This window comes from Erpetoichthys calabaricus, chromosome 1 (genome assembly GCF_900747795.2).
Source record: "Erpetoichthys calabaricus chromosome 1, fErpCal1.3, whole genome shotgun sequence".
Lineage (NCBI taxonomy): Eukaryota > Metazoa > Chordata > Cladistia > Polypteriformes > Polypteridae > Erpetoichthys > Erpetoichthys calabaricus.
In genome coordinates, this window is record NC_041394.2 from 50498858 (window position 1) to 50515962 (window position 17105).

The 17105-nt window shown below is 38.0% G+C and overlaps 1 protein-coding gene across 1 annotated transcript in view; it reads right to left on the reverse strand.

The window, feature by feature from the left end:
• plpbp (pyridoxal phosphate binding protein) overlaps positions 1-16634 on the reverse strand; it is a 45140-nt gene extending 28506 nt beyond the window's left edge. Inside the window, exons 1-3 of the mRNA XM_051924258.1 lie at positions 16485-16634; positions 4073-4180; positions 3585-3620 (exon numbers count right to left, since the gene is read on the reverse strand). Coding sequence (XP_051780218.1) covers positions 3585-3620; positions 4073-4180; positions 16485-16574 — 234 coding nt within the window. The 5' untranslated portion in view covers positions 16575-16634. The remainder of the gene's footprint in view (positions 1-3584; positions 3621-4072; positions 4181-16484) is intronic.
• Between the last annotated feature and the right edge of the window lie 471 nt (positions 16635-17105).

The window sequence follows — 17105 nt, forward strand, 5'->3', positions numbered from 1 at the left end:
AACTGTGGAACGTTCAATGATGTGTTGTAGGTGAATAAGAACTTGTCTGTTGGTTATCTTGAATCATAATCAGAATGAAACAAGAGCTCTGATACAGGACTTCATGGCCCAAAACAGTTTTTAAATTACAATATTATTTTAAGAGGAGAAATGGCTAGTCTTAAGTATAAAGATGACAGTTTCAAATTATTCATTTGGACTAACATGTTTAGAAGATTTCTAATATTTTTCACTACACTAGAGAGCAAAAATTGGTAACATATAGCATATATTGTAATAATTATTTGTAATTAATTGTAAGATAAAAGCCAAGCGTCTAGAGAGAAAGTGGCGCTACAAACCTTCAGTGCCTTCTGTGATCCTGGGAAATGTGAACTTACTACCAAATAAGATTGACGAACTAGCTGCACTGGTGAAAAATGTCAGGACCTACAGAGAATGCAGTTTGTTGTTTTACTGAAACGTGACTAACAACTAACATCTCAGATGTTAACGTGGAGCTACCCGGGTTTAGCACAGTTAGAGCGGACAGAGACGCAAGTACCTGTGGGAAACACAAAGGAGGTGGACTCGCACTCTATGTTAATACAAGATGGTGCAACTCTGGACATGTAAACGTTAAAATCTCCTCTTGCTGCAGGGACATCGAACTGTTGGCCGTAAGTTTGCGTCCCTATTACTTGCCCAGAGAGTTTGGAAATGTCATTATTGTTACTGTTTACATCCCTCCTCAGGCGGATGTGGAGATAGCGAGTGACATCATCCACTCAGCTGTTGCTAAACTGCAAACGCAGCACCCCGAGGCACTTGTGCTAATTGCTGGAGACTTTAACCATGTGATGCTGGACAAAACATTACCTGCCTTCTCCCAGTATGTGGATTGTAACACCCGGGGAAATAGGACTATTGACCTACTGTATGCAAACGTTAAAGATGCATACAGCGCCGCTCCGCTGCCTGCGCTTGGGAAAGCAGATCATAACCTGGTTCTGCTTCAGCCTCACTACAAACCAAGAGTGAGACAGCTACCTACAACCACACGCTCACTCAGGAAGTGGTCCCCTTAGGCAGAATGCTTTGGAACTACAGACTGGGATATCCTGCAGGGGTCACATAGTGAGAACATTGAGGAGGTTGTTGACTGCACTACTGATTACATCAATTTCTGTATGGACATTGTAGTTCCAGTAAGAACAGTATGCTGCTATGCTAACAACAAGCCATGGATTACAAGTGACATCAAGGGCCTTTTGAACCAGAAGAAAAGGGCTTTTAAAGGCGGTGATCAGCATGAGCTCAAGCGCATGCAGAAGGAACTCCGAATCCAGCTCAGGGCAGCAAAGGAGCAGTACAGGAGAAAGCTGGAAGTTGCAAAACAACAGCATGAAGGAAGTGTGGGATGGGATGAAGATCATCACTGGCAGCAGCTCGAAGCGGGGTGCCACCATCGAGAGAGATGTGGAGAGAGCAAACCACATGAACAACTTTTTTAACAGGTTTGACCACCCTAACCCACTCTCACCTCGGAATACTGCACCCTCCAACCATCCTTCTGCTGATACCAGGATAGGAGAGAGTTTCCCCCAACCCACAATTACAGCAGCGCAGGCGAGCAGAGAGCCGAGGAGACTTTGTGCCAGGAAAGCAGTGGGTCCAGATGGAGTATCGCCACGACTGCTGAAGACCTGTGCATTGGAGCTGGGGAGTCCTCTACAGCGCATCTTCAACCTGAGCTTGGAACAGGGGAGAGTCCTGAGGCTTTGGAAAACATCTTGCATCACCCCCGTCCCAAAGATATCACGTCCTAGTGATCTGAACGACTTCCGGCCTGTCGCTCTCACATCACATGTGATGAAGACCATGGAGCGGCTGCTGCTTCACCACCTAAGGCCACAGGTCTGCCATGCCCTCGACCCTCTGCAGTTCGCATACCAGGAGAAGGTGGAAGTGGAGGATGCCATCATCTACATGCTACACCGATCCCTCTCCCAATTGGACAGAGGCAGTGGTGCTGTAAGAATTATGTTTCTAGACTTCTCTAGAGCCTTCAACACCATCCAACCTATGCTCCTTAGGGACAAGCTGAGAGATGGGAGTAGATTCATATCTGGTGGCATGGATCGTGGACTATCTTACAGACAGACCTCAGTATGTGCGTCTCGGGAACTGCAGGTCTGACATTGTGGTCAGCAACACAGGAGTGCCGCAGGGGACTGTACTTTCTCCGGTCCTGTTCAGCCTGTATACATCGGACTTCCAATACAACTCGGAGTTCTGCCACGTGCAAAAGTTTGCTGATGACACTGCTATCGTGGGCTGCATCAGGAATGGGCAGGAAGAGGAGTATTAAAACTTAATCAAGGACTTTGTTAAATGGTGCGACTCAAATCACCTACAACTGAACACCAGCAAAACCAAGGAGCTGGTGGTGGATTTTAGGAGGACCAGGCCCCTCATGGACCCCGTGATCATCAGAGGTGACTGTGTGCAGAGGGTGCAAACCTATAAATACCTGGGAGTGCAGCTGGATGATCCGGGGGGGGTAAATGTTAAAATTATACAAAGTTATTGTCTGTCTGTATACCTGCTTTGTTATCGGCATTGTTATCACTCTTTAATTTAATATTGTTCTTTATCAGTATGCTGCTGCTGGAGTATGTGAATTTCCCCTTGGGATTAATAAAGTATCTATCTATCTATCTATCTATCTATCTAATAGTGCATTTCAGATCTATCTATCTATCTATCTATCTATCTATCTATCTATCTATCTATCTATCTATCTATCTATCTATCTCTTTGTTTCAACAATACTTTTATTTTAATTTTAAAAAGAACAATATTTAACCTAGCAGTAAGGAAGCTGGATCAACCAGTTCTTGAGCTAGGCATAATTAGGAATCACCAGATTAGACAGACAAATTGCAAGCAGTGGGAGATGAAAGGGAAGACAAAGTAACATGCTAAAGTGAAAAGGTGACGTATGCATGAGCAGGACTGGACTCTTTAAAAGTCATGAGACCTGAATGCAGAGGGTAGTCACTCAGTAATACTCCCCCACCATCCCAAGAGGTGTGTCAAATACCACAGGACTGTCTTAAATTCAGGGCTAATAGAGAAACTTGGTGTCTCTGCTATCCATCCGTACAAAGGACATGCTGTGTCTCTGCTATTCTATCCATACAGAGGCCAAACCCGTTTAAGAGACCACTCCAGACCAGAAAGTGCCAAGACAAAGAGACATCTGGTAGTCTAACATTACTGAATGTTTAGACACAACTCAAACTCAACTAGGCTGAATAGGTAATATTTAGTCACACATATAGCATTTGATTCCATTTTGAGCATATTATCTATAAAATATAAACTTTCTTTCCTGCCTGTTTTGGCACTCTATCTAGTTGACTGGGGTTATAGATATAAACAGAAGGGGAAATTATTTAATAACAATAGCAGTCAACCCTGAAAGTGACCAAGCTGGTCAAAGTAAATATAGAAGGGCTATGAATGGGATTTGGGGCATTCTACTCAAAGCTACTGAATAAACTGTCTGAAAGTGAACCCTCCTACAATTAAACACCAACCTTTGGGTCTGACGCCTTGTCCAAGAGTTCTTGTACCTGAAAGAAAAAGAAAACAAAAACTATGAAATGGTTGCTTCCACCATCGCCTTTAAGCATTGTTTTCATGTTTGTACCAATGTCCCCATTTTAAAGAACATGAACAATATTTTTTTTAAATATATAAATAATGTTTCACTTAAGGACACAATTTCCAGTGACAAAATTATTGTATATACCATGACTGTGAAAAAAATAACTTTAGATTTCAAAAAATACTGTATTCATCCTTTAAGTGTAATTTTGTTTTGTTGTTTGTATATAACAAATTCAAAGGTATATATTGTACCCCCACACTGCATAAAAAATAGTTACAAAATTAAACTTGCTAAGCACTACTAGAAAACCACCAGGAATTATAGAAAAAGTGTTCACTCAAAATCAAACACTCTTAAGGCCAGATTAATATTTAAAAACTGCTCTCCCATGAGGGCATGCTAACTGTTACTCACATAGTTCTCTCCAAAGTTGCGCTGTCCATGTTGGTAAGCAACCATCACCATCTCTGGTGGTTTTGTCTTACTGACTGCAACAAGTCGGGGTTGGATATTTGGCAAACACTGAAAAATAGAATGAAAAGAAGAAAAAAGTAAACAAAATTAGAAATTACATTAAAAGATGTTTGCAGTTGAAAATAAAGGCAATGTTAATGACAAAATAAATATGCAATTTATTTTGAGTGTTGTACAGGAAGAGGCCTTTAAATGAAACTCTGTGTTCTCTCTCTCTGTTCTGTTTGTTTTTGAACTTAATTTACTAGTTACTAATTTTTATTAATTTTAGCATTAGACAGATCTGTTCAAATTTCCCACTGGGAAAAATACAGTATTATTTATCTAAAAAGTAGTCTGAACCCATGGTTGATTAAACTAAATAACACTTTTACAGTAATGCCAATGTGCTATTTACAAGGTGTTGGGTCTCTCCCAAGATCTAAGAAATGCAAACCTGCTACCCAGTAAGAAAGCCAAATTACAATTAACTATAAAACTACTAGAATAAAAGGAACAAAAATATATAGTTTTATTTAGCCATATTTTGGTTAACTGTAGGGGAGAACTTGACTTGTGCATTTCATATTATTTAAAATACCCTTTAAAAAGAACTAATACCTGGCAGAAACTATCTTCTCTTTAAAACCCATACACAAGAATATCATGTTACTGAATCTATATCTTTCCTACTTTAGACTGCATTGTGGTGAAGGTGGATCACCGTGTGGTGGGTGCGGCAACGTGTTATCGGCGCATGCTCTCTCCTAATAGTGCTGTTATAGATACTGTTTCAATTCCCTATTGTGATTTCTTCTTTGTGGAATTTGAATGTTCTTTCTATGTCATATGTATTTCCTCAAGGCACTCAGTCTTTTGCCACCCTAAAAAGACAAGCCATTAAGTGGATTCCAAATTGTCTTGATGTCAGTTCATCGTATAGCACTTTCACATATATCCTGTTCAAGAATGATTACTGCTTAGGGATGCTCCAGTTGGGTTTTTTAGAGCAGATGCACATCATCGACTGACTTCACTATTACTAGAACTGGCCAATCCTGACTGTAATTTTTTTTTTTCTGTATCCTTTTAAACCAATTTTTTTTTCTTTTTACACTAAGCTCCTGCATAACCAACCACATAGAAATCTTATGCTCCATACTAAAGTGATACTTTTACGATTAAATTGCAGACAAGAAGTGTTATTTGTTCAATTTTTTATAAACTACTAAAACATAGTGCTGGGCGTTATACTGGTTCATACCGAAAACCGTTTTTTATTTTTGTTATGATATGGATTTTTCTTATACCGCAACACTGGATTTAAATTACCTAAACAACGTTCAGAATGTGGAGCAGCAGGAAACTGTTTAAGGGGGACCATTTTCACTGCTACACCGCTAAACACATGCAATGGAGTATATGCGTTAGTGGAGGTGTTGCGCGGGGAATCTTTCACTGCTACACCGCTAAACAAGCATACAGCAGAGTACATGTGTTAGTGGAGGTATTGTGCCGTGAAAATGGACAGAGAACATTCCGAAACTGAAGCTGTAGCAGACGATAAAGTTGAACATGATGACACAGAAGAACTTCTACTGGAAGAAGGAGTCACGTCTGTTGACTGGAGATACTTTGGATTTAAAAGGTCAGATGTGGACCATTATGTTCAAATGGGTGAATACTGTTTCTATACTACTGGAAAATACTGCAAGCCATGTTGTATTTTTTTCAATACTGTGTAATGTACCTGGGTACTGTGTAATAGTGTGGCGAGATGTTGACTTTATTCTCGACATTTCCACTTTAATCGCGACGCTTATGACGAGAATAAAGTCGACATTTCCACTTTATTCTCACCGTTTGTCGAGATTAAGGTCAACATGTTGACTTTATTCTCGTAATTTGTTATTAAAGTAGAACATCGTAAACTAAACTTCATCTTAAAATGAATATTTCATTACTAGATTTTCTCAAACCCCGTCATAAGTTATGTAGCACATTAAATGCTTTGTGTTGTGTTCCCGGAGCCATATTAATCACTACGTGCTTCTTAAACTGACTTCCTCTTGCACTAAGAGGAGGCTAATTTCATGATATTCCTGCTCCCTGAACATTTAGAATGCTAAGATAAATACTTGATACAATTTTCATGATTAAATGCATTAAAGCATGTATTAATCATGTGGGGGCATGGTGGCGTGGAGGATGCACTGCTGCCTCGCAGCAATGGGGTCCCGGGTGTTCCCTGCTTTGAATTTGCATGTTTTTCTGGTGGGTTTACTCGGCGTGCTTCAGTTTCCTTTCAAAGTCATGTAGGATGGTGGGTTTTGTTATGCTATATTAACCCTGCTAGTGTATGTATTGCTCATATTCACCCTGTGATGTGTTGGCACCACGTTCAGAATTTCCTCCTGCCTTGCACACAATGCTTGCTGGGATGGGCACAACCCTGAATGGATGGCATAATTAAACATGTATAACGAAGATTTTTTTTAAAAGTTCTGAACACTCCGTGGTCTAAGTTTATAACTAGTTTTAATTTCACAAGGACGTTTATCGTGTGGCGATAGGTTATATGGAGAAAGAAAAAGGAAGGATAGGAACTGGGGGTTTAATACGTCAGAAAGAGACAGCACGGCCGCAATAAAGAAAGCCCGCTCAGAAGAACATCCATTGAATTCTGTGTTAGTGTCTTCGAGCACCAGATCACGAACCCAACATTTACACAATATTTAAGTTAAACCTGTGCGATACCCATTCATACATCCAGTTTTTTGGAACCTCGTCACACCTGCCATAAACTTCTCTACACTGAACGTACACCTGGGGACCTCTTACTGCGAGGGAGCAGCACTACCGCCACACTACCACGCATGTTAACAACTGGGTTGGGGAACACTTAACACAAAGCATTTAATGTGCTACATAACTTATGACGGGGTTTGAGAAAATCTAGTGAATTAAACATTGATTTTAGGATGAAGTTTAGTTTACGACATTCTACTTTAATGACAAAATAAACTACGAGAATAATGTGGAAATGTCGACTTTAATCTCGACATATAGTTTTTTTTTTCTTCACTGTGTCCGTATTTTTTTTTTCTTCACCTTGGCCCTAATACGCTTCCGTAGGGCTATACCACAAATAGCATTATAAATGCAAGTTGCAGTATTATTATTTATGTATATAGCTTAGCTTGAAGCAAGGTCCATATTAATGCAGTTTGCTTTAATGATGGTTCAGTTGGTAAAGATGTCATCACCAAGTTGCACTTGTTTTATTTTATTTTAATTTGGTGAATACTGTGTAATGGACCTGGGCTTGAAGTCTTGGAAGTAATAGTATTATTACTGAAAGTTGCACTATTATTTATTTTATTGTTATTATTTATTAGTTTAAATATTATGCAGTTTAATGATGGTAAAGTTGTTTAAAAAGTAACTTTAATGTGTCAGTGGAGAGAGATTGTTAACAGTAACAAAGTGTAGTTGGTTTACAAAAAATATTTACTATTTATTCTTTTTCTAAGACATGTTCAGTGCAATACAACTTTTGACAAGCACCTCTGGATATTTCACTAAGTCTAAATGCCTCTTTGGATGGTTGAAAATATGTTGTCAAAATTTTAGTTTAAGTTGTTTGCAAACATTGTTCAATAAAAAAGGCTCTATATTTTGACTGCATCTGTCATGCAATGCGATTCCTTCTCTTCATTAGTGCCACCACCTTGAAAACTTTCACTTTTAACCTGTATTAATACTTGTGTGCACATTAAAATGTTTTTTGTACAATGTAGGTTATTCTTAGCCAGTAATTGTAGTGGAAAATGTGGTTAACAGCCATTCACGCATGGGGAAAAAAATACCGTCTGTTTCCTTAGGAGGCACTAGCTCTCCGGAAATGTGTTCTTTTGAAATTGTGGCGTTTTAAGTAACCGAAAAATATAGAGATATGATATTAAAAGGCGATATCCCCCCCATAGTGATACGGTGGAATAAGAATCACATAAGAGAAAAAGATATAACTTAGCTTTCTTTACTGACGATTTTACGCGGCATTACAGATGGAGGAAGCCATAGCATGACAATTATCAAGGTGGGAATTTGATGTACAGTAATCCCTCCTCCATCGCGGGGGTTGCGTTCCAGAGCCACCCGCGAAATAAGAAAATCCGTGAAGTAGAAACCATATGTTTATATGGTTATTTTTATATTGTCATGCTTGGGTCACAGATTTGCGCAGAAACACAGGAGGTTGTAGAGAGACAGGAACGTTATTCAAACACTGCAAACAAACATTTGTCTCTTTTTCAAAAGTTTAAACTGTGCTCCATGACAAGACAGAGATGACAGTTCCGTCTCACAATTAAAAGAATGCAAACATATCTTCCTCTTCAAAGGAGTGCGCGTCAGGAGCACAGAATGTCACATAGAGAAAACAATCTCTAGCAAACAAATCAATGGTGCTGTTTGGCTTTTAAGTATGCGAAGCACGCGGCACAAAGCTGTTGAAGGCGGCAGCTCACACCCCCTCCGTCAGGAGCAGGGAGAGAGAGAGAGATAGAGAGACAGAGTTTGTTTTTCAGTCAAAAATCAATACGTGCCCTTCGAGCTTTTAAGTATGCGAAGCACCGTGCAGCATGTCGTTTCAGGAAGCAGCTGCACAAAAGATAGCAACGTGAAGATAATCTTTTAGCATTTTTAGACGAGCGTCCGTATCGTCTAGGTGTGCGAACAGCCCCCCTGCTCAATCCCCATACGTCAGGATCAGAGAAAGTCAGCGCAAGAGAGAGAGAAGAGTAAGCAATCTAGCTTCTCAGCCATCTGCCAATAGCGTCCCTTGTATGAAATCAACTGGGCAAACCAACTGAGGAAGCATGTACCAGAAATTAAAAGACCCATTGTCCGCAGAAATCCGCGAACCAGCAAAAAATCCGCGATATATATTTAAATATGCTTACATATAAAATCCGCGATGGAGTGAAGCCGCGAAAGGCAAAGCGCGATATAGCGAGGGATCACTGTATACAGTCTGCCATTTTCCGTTGCTGCACTGAAAGGATTTTCGGGACGAATGACGCTATCACCCATTCGTCTGTCCACAGGCTTCAAAGTGTCTTGGCAGCAGTCCAAGCCTTATATACTGTCTGCTCCACATGCAGGCCCTCTCTGGTCTCCAAACAAGGAAAGGAAAGGACTCAACCCTACCTCCAAAAAATACAGGAATAGCACAATGCCTACTTGCAGTTGTCTCATTCTCCAAACTGCTAGACTAGTTGTTTCTAAATGCAGCCTAGCCCCTGTGTGCCATACTTGGCCTGCATGTGTGAATGAATCCATGAAAATATCTGCACAGAGACAGTGACATTAAACTTAATATTATAACACCGTCCAATACCGTGAACCTGCCCAGCACTACTAAAACATACAAAATATTTATCCAAAATACATTTGCTGTAAAACAATATAAAAATTCTTGTCATAATTACAATACACAGCTCTAATAAAATGCTCATGTTTAACAAAGAAGATACAAGGCTAACATGCTTAACAACTTTACATGAAAAATCGATTCATTTTGCACTTAAGCTAAAAAGTCAATTGTTAACTGTTCTTTTTTTTTTTTTAATCAAAAATGTAAGCTGCTGTACTACACAAAAGCACACTTATCAACCATACTCGGACAAGAAGTCTCAGTTTTAATTACTGGAATAATGAAAGTCCTGAACTCTTTCTCTTGTTATTTCTGTCAAAGTGGTGCCTCTCTTCTCTTATATTCTGCGATTTCCTCCATGTACAGTAAGATTTCCTTTTTTCAGTTTATATAATATTAGGTTTTTTTCTTTAATATAAAACCTAATATTCCTGTCTTCATGCTCTCCTAAAGTCTGTCGGCTCTCTAATTACAGAAGTTTGACAACAAAAATGACACATGCAATTACCATAATATCTTGCGTAAGGAAGCACTACTACTACATAATTACTGAAAAACTTAAAAACAGGTTCTAAAAACAAATAGTTTTTTGAGATCAACTAATTGAAAGATCACAAATCAAGTTATTCAGGGTGAAAATCAGTCAATCGCGATCAGCAGCCAGTCAATTTGACCTTCACTACTACTGCCTTTTCTGTTTTTGTTGGGACAAAAAGAATTCAGATACCACAGATTCTGTAATAAAAAATATATATAAAAAAAAATAAGTTAACTGAAAGGATACTTTTAATTTTCAAAAAATGAGAGCTAAAGAATAATTTATCAAAGAAACAAAAAAAAATTCACTAGACAGTGTTAATCTACATCTATATGTATCTATATATGTATCTATATCTATATACGTTAATTTTTGGGATTAATGTGGCCTGTTTAATGTGTTAAAAATATTGTCTCATCCAAGGCCGTCAACAAAGTAATCACATCAGGCAGTGCTTTGGTCAGGGTGACATTTTCATGCAATTTTTTTTTTAACATTACGAAGTAATACAATAAAGTTTATTGTGAACCTAATGAATTACATATACATCCAGTACCACATTTTTTATCCTACATTTAAAAATTTTGAGAAAAATTACACATTTCACAACACCTTGCCACATCCACATCAGTACAGTACTAATGTTCATTTCGTTGATTTATACATACTGACAGGTGCAGCGGAGTGGGAGGAAGGGTGGGGGGTTATGGTAGTCCTGGAGCAATATTAAACAAAAGTAGCGAAGGTAAAAATCACACTTTTTTTCATTTTATGTTTCTATAAGACGGTTGATTAATGTCATATCACATAAGTGCAAAATATGTTTTCTTTGAATGGCACTAAAACCAAAATAAGTCTGTATTTAACTCATCAGTCTGCCAGGTAGCTTACAGAGCTTACTGCCCTAATATAATGACAAATACGAAACAGAAGTGTAATGATTATCCCCACCCATGACTCAAGTTAGCAGTATCTTCGCTAATTTAAGCAAAGAACAAAACATAAACAAGTAATGCACGCTGTCTGTTTGTAAGCGAGATAGCAGCTAAGGAAATATTTTTTAGCGTGCCAGGAGCAAAGGAGTAGGTAAAGCAGTGTTTTCCAACCATTTTTCTATGGTGGCACACTTGTTGCAACCCAAAAAACCCCAAGACAGGCACACTACGATTCTACCAACCACAAAAGGATTAAATCACATACATTTGCTAAACTGTCCGAAGGGGCAGGACAATCAGAAATGCCAGCAAAAAAAAAAAAAAAAAAAAAAAAAAAAAAAAGCAGCTTGGAGATTTCCATTCGCAGATGCAGCACTTAGTTGAGTACATTGGATGAATTTTCCCAGCTGCTTCATCGCTTTTCCTGCTCACAAATGCAGTTCTCTCTCTGCCAGCCTCATTCCACTGACCTGGGGTCAGAGGCAACTGCTATGCCCACTGTCCCTTGGCTCTGTGAGAGTCACTGGCGAACACGAACCAAGGCAGGCATGTCTAAAGTGTTTTCTGTGTCTGCAAAATAGTAATCAATTAGCTACTTTTATGTCAGCTTTTCCAGGTAGCCTCATCCTTCTTTGACAGTCTCTTTCAGGTCTGGGCCCATGGTACTACACTGGGTAGCTCTCATGGTGCACCAGTTGAAAAACACTTAAACAGAGTATAGTTATCAAGTCGTTGATGGTGATGAACAATTGAGGATGGCATTTGCAGAGTTTTACCACAAGTTTTAGTGCATGCCCATTTAAGAGATGCTTATTACAATTAAAGCAAATCAGTCTTAAGCAGTGCATTCAAAGCCTACAGTCGTTTTGATCTTTTAATTTTACTTTTTAATTTCAAAGACACGTTTGTGTCTCATATGCCATAACAATCTGAGAATTAATACATTGGCCTTGTTTTCTTATTGCCTTCTTTTCAACTTGCCTTTTAGGCAGGCATTCAAATTCAGGTTGTACTTGCTCAAGTAGTATTATGTTAAAAGGTCAGGTTCCAGGTCATTGTTTAAGTTTAAACTATGCCATTAAATTTAAAAAAAATTCCTTTGTGTTGATTCTACATTAATTTTCTAATTCAGCATAAATTTACTTCATCATTTATGTATTTATTTTATGATTACATGTTTTGCAATAAACTGCGATTAATTCCATACAATTGTGCAATTAATTTTGTATCAATTCCCAGTCCATCCATATTATATACAGTATATATATACAGTATATATATATATATATATATATATATACACACAATGCAAAACTGGATGACTGACTCACTTATCAAGAAAAGCACTATTTACCATTTAGTAGTAAAGCAGAAATTTGGTATAATTGTACATCTGGGGGGCAGCACGGTGGAACAGTGGGTAGCACTGCTGCCTCGCAGTTAGGAGACCCGGGTTCGCTTCCCGGGTCCTCCCTGCGTGGAGTTTGCATGTTCTCCCCGTGTCTGCGTGGGTTTCCTCCGGGCGCTCCGGTTTCCTCCCACAGTCCAAAGACATGCAGGTTAGGTGGATTGGTGATTCTAAATTGGCCCTAGTGTGTGCTTGGTGTGTGGGTGTGTTTGTGTGTGTCCTGCGGTGAGTTGGCACCCTGCCCAGGATTGGTTCCCTGCCTTGTGCCCTGTGTTGGCTGGGATTGGCTACAGCAGACCCCCGTGACCCTGTGTTTGGATTCAGCGGGTTGGATAATGGATGGATGGATGTACATCTGGGTAGGTATCCACTAAGAAAGGACATTTCAATATATAGGGGTAAAAACAATCCCAACAATAGAAAAATTAAATACTCCAAAATCTTAAAATGCTTTCACTGATTGCTGATAGAGAAACAGTGCCTTTCAGCTGTTTAACAAAATTTAAAAAACAAATTACAAAAAGATGCTTAAACATACAACTGAAAAATAACACAACAAATACATGAGTGAATGGCATAACCAAATGAAAATCATAAACATCTAATAATTATAAAACTAATATAGTACTGCCTCCACCCTCATCCTAAATGAACATATAACCAGTGATACACTTGAATACAAATTCTTCAGTGAATGAAGTAAAAGCCCACCTTTGAACATGAGTTTAGTTTAGCTGGCTTGCTATCATTGTTTGATTCTTACATAGCAAGCATTTAAGGTTTAGATTTTTTGTTTGCTGTATTTTTTATTTGACTTTCCATAGTTTTCAGTTTTGCAAGTTTATCTGGGTTTTATGGTTACAATTTTTAGTTACCTACTTTTTCTGAAGTAAACTGTTGTTTCCATATTTAAGTTTCAATCTGTATAGTGCTTTTCATTTAAGCCCTCCAAACCATTCTAATAATACAAGATTACCGTATAGATGAAAGAGTTACATTTAAATCTGACAGAACAAACTATTTTGGCTATCCTACACGAAAATTTTTATCCAAAATTCCCACAATTCCTACTACTGTTTCAATTCAATAGTTTCCTTTTAGTTTTGCAATGACCACCAACAGAACTCAATGTCAGCCACTAGGAAAGGTTAGAATTATTTTACGGCAGGAATGTTTTTCTCCTGGGCAATTGTATGCAGTATGATCAAGAGTAAGGAGCTCCAGTGAACTAATAATATTAGCCCCTGGTTTAAATAAAACGGAAAAAAAAATGGTAGTTGTGTACTAAACAGACGGCAAGGAAGACTAGTATCCTTTTCTATTATCATGATGCAAATCGGATTTTACCACACTTCATTTTACTTCACCTGTTTGTTGTCTGGTACAAATCTTGTAATCAATATTTAACCCACTTCCTATTGTCCAAATGACTTGAAATTTTGCACACTTACTCACTTCCGATGACAATACATGAATCAATAATCAGTTTCACTAATTGATCAATTAATCCATGTTAATTAAGAAATGAAATTTTCATATGAAGAATAGTTAAAGCTTTCACCAATAGATGGCACTAGTAACAGATAGAAATATTAAAGGAAGTGTTAAAACACTGATTACAAAATTATACTAAAACAAACCCAAACCTAAAAAGTTGAATATTATATATATATATATATATATATATATATATATATATATATATATATATATACTTTTTAAAAACAATGCTTATATTATGTTAAAAAGTACTAGAAAATTAAAAAATAAGTCTCTCATACATCACTTGTAAAATAAAAGCGTGGGCGCTTTTCATCAATCAATAAAATATTAGCAAAAGCGCACACACTTTATCTTATGAGTGATGTATGAGAGACTTATTCGTTTTTAACATTTGGCACCCAAAGGGGACATTAACATTAGGACCTATAGGCAACTATGCTCCACCCGCACTAACTTTAAGTTTAGTATTTGTGGTTGGGGTAGGTCAGTCTAATAATTTAAACTCCAAAAATTAAGCAACCAGGGCGCATCTCCCACGGAGCCCAACACTAGAATGGGTTGGAACTGCCGTCTGTTTAGTACACTAGTACCAAAAAAACTACAAATTTTGTTTACAGAAAAGAACTTAGTTACATAGTACTTCTTATACATGCAATAAACCGATGGTGCTATAACAGAGGCTCATTGTCTTAGAAAGTTTCTGGGGCAAAGGCAGGTAAGACAGCTAGTATTGCATATATGTTAAATTTTAAAGCATGCCAACATATCTGCTAGATTACCCCTATTAACAGTCACATTGTGAATTTATACCCTTGTCTGCAAGATGTTAAAAACAACTTCCTAAAGTATAGAAGGTAATATCCTTAAGGCATCACCCCCCGTTGCTTATCAGTCCTTCCTCATTAAACACTGAAGAAATAATAACCAGTTAGCTTGTCTTAAATGACTGGCACTTTTGTACCTGGGATAATGCCACTAATGCTTAAATACACCTGCCTTTCTTTTTCTAAGTCAAACCTCAGTTCTATTTTTTTTAAGAACACAAAGCATTTGGTGACAAACAGTATTCTTTATTATTAAAAGCTGGCTCTGAAGCCTTGGTGTACAGCACGTGCCTTTACTTTCTCCAATTATTGTTACTTTTATTAGGTGACACTCTAATAGGAACAATCCCTCTATCGCCTACAGGATGTGCTCTCTTGGAGCACATTTAGCCATAGGCTCATTCTACCACGGCATACTAAGAAGTGCCTCTGGGGGTCTTTTCTACATGCTGTTATTGGGCAATTCAATGCTTCCTGCGATGTTCCAAATAAATTCTGCTACTGTTTAAGTTCATTTTTAATTTCTATACAATATTATTTATTGACTGATTGTATTATTTGCCCTTTTGAGTCTGCATCTTTGTTTTATGTTTCTGCTACTGTATGCATCTAAATTTCCCCTTGGGATTATTAACATTAATTTAATCTAGCATGTTAATTTTGTACAGAATTTCACTATTAGGCACTGATTTAAAGAAAAAAGGAAAATGTAATGTAGTGAAATATTTGGAAATGTTCACATGTTCACAAACAGTACAATAAATTGTGCCATATTCAGTCATTTGAAATTTGGCACAAAAGAAAACACTACTAACTTTGCAAATGTGTATCTGTTTTAAATGGACCCTTGGACAGACAACTCAGGAAAGTTACTTTAAAGTAGTGCATCAGTTAAGGAAATACTCACATTTAATTATTTTGCCTTTGCAAACGCTGTACTCATATATCCAACATGCATAGGAAAAAAATGAAATATTTCAATGCTAAAAGGGTAATAAATATTGAGTCATAGCCTCGTGGGAATAGCAAGCGTCAATTTAAAACAGCTTACATTAGACTCCCTCGCAGTATAATAAAAATTGCATTTGTCAGTCTCAAAAATTATACATACGTATTGTTTTCTTTTCGTCATAGTGGATTTCCCTTCCTTGCATGCTCACGAATTCGGGGGGGGGGGGGGAGAGAGATTGGGGGGGGATCTTTCTTAGCACGACTCGATCGTGTTCAGCTTACACCTACGGAAGAGCTAGAGTGTCACGCTCAGATGACAGCTCCAAAGAAAATCAAATCTCCGTCAAGCCAAGTCCAACCTTGTCTCCTCCTCTTTCCAAAGCATGGCTTTCAAACATTAAAACGTCATCTATGCATATTTTTGAGTTTTTCATTTTAGCTTCTTTTCGTTGTTTTTCTACTTTTTCCATAGCATATATTTTAAAAGGTATCTTACGAATTAAAGAAATACACATCTAAAATTCGTTTCACTGTTAGGATAGCAAGTAGTGTTCTTATACTAAGTACAAAAAAAAACTAACGAAGAATGACAGGGACAAAGTTTGGTTTGCAAATTTATGCTCTTACCATTACAAGAGTAGCCGTTTGTATGCAAGTCCAAAAGGTGACTTGTAAAACTGACAATCCCGCACACGCGAAAAAACGCACACTGGCAGTTACCCACTACACCGCGTTCTCAGCTTCATGCCGGAGCCCACACTCGACCCACTGCTTTACCTTTGTACGACGGGCAGCCGCCTGATGAACCCGGTCCACTACCGCCTGGAGCGCTCTACCAACCTCCTCCGTCATGCCTGCTCTCCACATTCCCAACTAGCCGCTAACACTCTCATCACATCCGCTTCCCACTCAAGAATGTCAGAAGACATCATCCAATCCGCGTGCACTGTGAGACGGAGTGGATGACGTATATGAGAAAACGGACTGGGTCGGCGACCATGTTGGTAAGGTCAGACGAGATGATTAAACAAAAGGAGAAACTTTCCTGATTCTCAGAAGGAGACTCACATCATCGATTTTAGCAACAAGTGCCATAATATAAGTTTGAGCAAAAGTCTAAAATGTTGTATTTAAAATGCACCAAAATAATTAATAATTCCTTAAAAGGTTTTGAGCGGAATAGGCTATTTAGCTCAACAGCTTCTTAATATTGGTTCACCAAAGTTGTTTTAAATCATGTTAAGCTGACATTTGACAGTTCCTAAGGTAACTTATTCCATGTATCTCTTTTTCTCAGTATGAGAATGTATCTGATACAATTTGTAGCAACTTAGTTTTGAGAAAATTTCTCATGTTGTTTAAATAGATGTTTAAATAATATAATTTCAATGCAAGTCA